The 4,955-nt window shown below is 35.9% G+C and overlaps 1 protein-coding gene across 1 annotated transcript; it reads left to right on the top strand.

The window, feature by feature from the left end:
• Positions 1–1,555: 1,555 nt before the first annotated feature.
• LOC126494943 (olfactory receptor 7G2-like) lies at positions 1,556–2,493 on the top strand. The gene is given in 2 exon segments (XM_050132513.1): positions 1,556–2,267; positions 2,270–2,493. Coding segments are annotated over 2 exon segments (936 nt in total).
• Positions 2,494–4,955: the final 2,462 nt, after the last annotated feature.

Here is a 4,955-nt window from a genome sequence, read left to right on the forward strand (position 1 = left end):
AGTATGAAGAAATGGAAAAGGAAATTAAAAGGCCTCCCATAAAAGGGAAAATAGAGTAGACAGTTATAGACACATGGGGAAGTTTGGGACTGGAACAGGAGGACCAAATGAAGTGTGAGGACAGATGGGATGGCAAGTGAGAGAATACAGGGAGGGATAGGTAAAACTAACAGATATTTGAGGTTGTATGGAAACCTAGCAGAGTGAAACTTCCTAAAATATACACATATAAAAGAAAACTAAAAGTAATCACCAAACAACAGGGGAGAAAGAGCCAAAAGTAGTCAGTTCTTGTCAGGAGATGAAATCTCAGTGCAATATATGAGTTATAGCTAATCAAGTTGTCTGCCAGAGGGTTCATATAAAAATATCCAAACTATTGAGGCTATTAAAAATTCTCCCCACTATAATAAAATTATCACACCTATGATGCACGGGAAGATAATCTTGTTTAAGTTTTATGATAAATGGGAACTTGGGCAGCTTTACTTTTGTATACATAAATAGAGCACACTTTTAAAAAAGAGAATGGGATCCAGGCTAAAAGAGAAAATGGAAAAGATAAAAAAAAACTTCAGTTTGTGGAAGAACCTTAAAAAGAATGAATGACTATTATGAGGGCTATTATGGTACAGTTCATGAATGCAATGCTAAAGTGAGGGAGGAAACTTAGTTGCATTCAACGGGTGTCAGGGTCAGAGAATCAAGTGTCAAAAACTTTCCATTACTGATAATTAAGGACTGGAACTCCTGGGTTTAGAATAACAATTATATAGTTGTTCTAATGAGGAGCTTTGGACCTTGAGTCTCCAGAGATTAAGAAATCATGCATTCAGCTTGTGACCTACTCCAAACCACCTGAAAAGTCTTGAAATATCCCAGAATTGGTTCAGACTTAATTCATTTTTAATGAAGCACCTATTCTGTCATGTAGTCTATTTGCATTTCTAAGGGAGAGTTGTTCATTTGCAATGTACAGGTGAGTTATCTACAACATTCTTATTGAAGCTAGACAAGAAATATAAACCCTACAATTAATTTCTATAAAATAAAGAAGGTATTTTAGGAGATAATAAACATAGCAAGTCAGAACAGCATGTAAAGAATGATTAGAAAGGATTCCACCCAGATGGACTTCTATTATCATCATAATCCATCATTGATTACCCTGAATCTTTCTCCTGAAACCCAATCTATGTCATTCTTTTGTTCTTACTCTATTTTAGTGGGGGCTGCAGTTTCATTTAGAGCAGATAAGGCCCATTCTCAAATACAGCAACTCATGATATGCATTTAGGCAAGTATATACATTCTGTGATGATATTGGGTAGGATATTTTCTATATATAATGAACTAGCTAGCCACAACTAGTTGGGACAAACTGGTTGGTGTAGAACTAAAACTGGTTTCTTCACATATCATTCCTGATGGTTAAATTGGAAAGATAAAGGCACATAAAAGATGGCTTTCTAACAAATATCATTTTAATGTTGCTTGTAGTTCATGTGTTTTAATAACTCCTTACGACTCTTTCTTCTTAAGATTCACATATATCATGGATATTGAAAACAAATCTGTGACTTCTGAATTTTTTCTGCGTGGACTGACAGATGATACAGAGCTGGAGTCCCTCATTTTTGGCCTTTTTCTAGGCATGTACCTGATCACAATCTTTGGAAATAGTCTTATAATGTTGGCTATCTACTGTGATTCCCATCTCCACACCCCCATGTACTTATTTCTCTGTCATCTATCTTTTAATGACATGTATTTAGTCAGCATCACAGTTCCAAAGATGCTGGTGAACATACAAACACAGGATCAGAGGATCACTTATGTAGGCTGCCTTTGCCAGGGCTTCTTTGTTTCAGTTTGTACCATCTTTGAGTGTTTTTTGCTGGGAGTAATGGCCTATGACCGCTACATAGCCATTTGTTACCCTCTAAGATACACAGTTCTGATGAACCCCTGCTTCTGTATTATTCTGGTTCTTATCTCTCTATTCATTAGCATTGTGAATGGTCTGTTGCATAGTGTGATGATACTAAACTTGTCTTTCTGCAATGACCTGGAAATCTTTCACTTCTTCTGTGAAATCGCACAAGTCATCAAACTGGCCTGTTCTGACAGCCTCATTAACAATATTCTGATATTTGCTACAGCTTCTATTTTTGCTGGCATTCCTCTGTTTGAAATAATTTTCTCTTATATTCACATTGTGTCTACAGTATTGAAAATGCCATCATCAGAAGGAAAATACAAAGCCTTTTCACTTGTGGGTCTCATTTGTCAGTTGTTTGCTTGTTCTATGGGACAGGTTTTGGTGTATACATTACTTCAAAGGTAATTGATTCACCAAGGGAGACCGCAGTGGCTTCAGTGATGTACTCCATAGTTCCTCCAATGATGAATCCCTTTATTTATAGTTTGAGAAACAGGGATATGAAGGAGGCACTGAAGAAAGTTATTGCTAGGATAACTTCCCCTGTGTGATTTGTGATGCACCTTGGACTTGCTTTTCTAGAGTCAAAAAGACAGGACTGCAGCTGAGTCAAAATATGTGCTATCTCTTCTTTTCACCTGTCTTTCTTTGACTTTAGTTTCTAAAAACTGGAGACTGAATTTAATTTTAATGTAATTATATCTTATTCTATGTGTTTGGGTGTTTCGGGTATGTGTATGTAAGTGTATCACATAAATGCATAGTGTCCATATAAGCCAGAAGAGAGTGTCAGATCACTTGAAGCCAAAGCTATAAATGTTTTTTTACCTTCCATGTAGGATTGAATCCAAGTTCTCTAGAGGAGGAGGCACTTGTATAACCACTGAGCAATTTCTCTAACTCATTACAGTTTTGCTTTTATTTACATGCTTACATGAATGTGTGTGCTTGTGCACACACAAAGGTATACATGCCACATGTGTGAAACTAACCCCTGAGGCCAGAAGAGGGCTTCAGATATCCATGAACAGAAACTATGGTGGTTGTGAGCTCCTCAAGTATAGTTCTAGAAAGTGAAACTCTGGAAAACAGCATGAACTCTTGCTCAGCTCACATTTACACATGGTTTTAATACTCTAAGCAGAATTTCTTTCAAGTTATCAAGAAAGTGGTAGTGAAGTAGTTTCCAATTTGAGCGTGTGTGTGTGTGTGTGTGTGTGTGTGTGTGTTCTATTTCTTGTGTACACTCCAATCGCTATCTTGGACCTAGGTCTGTGAATCAAAGATGTAGACATGGGCAATCTGTGAAGATATCACTGTATAAGTGTGTCTTTCTGTTCATTTTTCTTGATAAGATTTTTAATTAGTTGTTAAACAAGGTTTTTTAAGATGTTTGTAAGTTATTTGATATTCATCAATGTGTATTAAGACTTTTAAGCATTATTTGAGAATTTCATAGCCATGTTCAATATCTCTCTATTAAATATGCTCCTAGCCTTCTCCGTACTTTATTTCCTACTCTTGTAAACTTCATGCACTCTTGTTTTAAACCCACTGAATCCCATAGGCAAGTCCAGAATAGGCATGAGTGTAGAGACATACAGGCAATCCAACAAAGCCTACATCCCTGGAGAATGCTGTACATTTCTTAGAACTTATACATTGAAAATATGAATATTGATACCTTTTTTAAAAAGCATGCCTGACTTAAAGAATATTCTGGAAGAAAGAATAAGGGTCCATCAGGCTCATAGAGTAAACACATATTTGGACTGCGTTTTCCTTCAGTTTCCATAGGGGCAAGAAAATGCAACAGTTCTATCTCAGAATAGTGCTAGAGACACAGAAGCATAATCCATCTTTCGCTTAGTGATAAATTTTTTAGAGGCTAAACCAGATATCATTTTTCTAGTAGACTAGATGTGGAAACTGCAAGCATGTAAAAACTTGTTTCAACCAACATTTGCTTTTCTAATATGAGAATTGGTTACTTCTTATATGAAACATGAGAATAAGTTTACCTGCAGAAGTTGAAATTATTTATTTGCTCTCAAATACAATTATATGTTTTATTATAATGTAAAAGTATAGAAGATACAAAAACGTATGAAACATGGTAATCAAGGGGAAAGATTGTTGCTATATTTGGCATTGATTATGAGTATCTGAAGATTGATTCATTGAAAAGTGCTATTTGCACATAGTGTAACACATTCTATCACCTTCATGAATCCACTTTATTGTCAACTTGACTGGATTTGGAAGCATTAAGATACAACCCTGGATTTGCCTTTTAGGGCATATTGATAGTGTTTCAACTGTGGAGGGAAGATTCACCCTGAAGGATATTCCTGGGGGCTTGTGTCTCCAACTAAATGAAAAATGGTAAGAGGAAGCTCTCTGGCCACTGTCATCTCCTTTCCCTGCTTACTTATGCACAGATGTGGGTGACCTCTATTGCCACACACATTCTACCATGTTGGACTATGTCTTAAAGCAACGAACCCCAAATATCCTTCCTCCTTAAGATTACTTCTTATTAGATATTTAGTCACAACAATGAACAAACTACTAACACATAACTCTTATAAATTTGTAATGAATTTTATAATATAAACTTGATTTATTTTGGTTTTGACTCATAAGGTTCTAATAGAAAACAATTAATAAAACTGTCAATCTCAGTTAAGCTCAGTATATGTGGGGGCCAAGTAATTAATAGATGTTAAGATAACAAAAATGCTTTTTCCAGAGACATTACCCTTGTTAATTAATAAACACCTTTAATTCCTTGTTGTGTTCTCTCTTATGTGTCCATGTCTGTAATTGTATTGAGTTTAACAGTGACCCATTTGCTTTTAACTATTAGTAATGTACAGTGACATTAAAGTAAGAATCTTTTTTTAAATATAATTTTTTTATTGAAAAAAAAAAGATTTCCGCCTCCTCCCCGCCTCCCATTTCCCTCCCCGTCTCCCTTTTCCCCGCTCCTCCCTCTCCTCTCCCCCTCCCC

This window comes from Alexandromys fortis, unplaced genomic scaffold (genome assembly GCF_014885135.2).
Source record: "Alexandromys fortis isolate MF-2015 unplaced genomic scaffold, M_Fortis_MF-2015_v1.1 scaffold_392, whole genome shotgun sequence".
In the NCBI taxonomy this organism is placed as follows: Eukaryota; Metazoa; Chordata; class Mammalia; order Rodentia; family Cricetidae; genus Alexandromys; species Alexandromys fortis.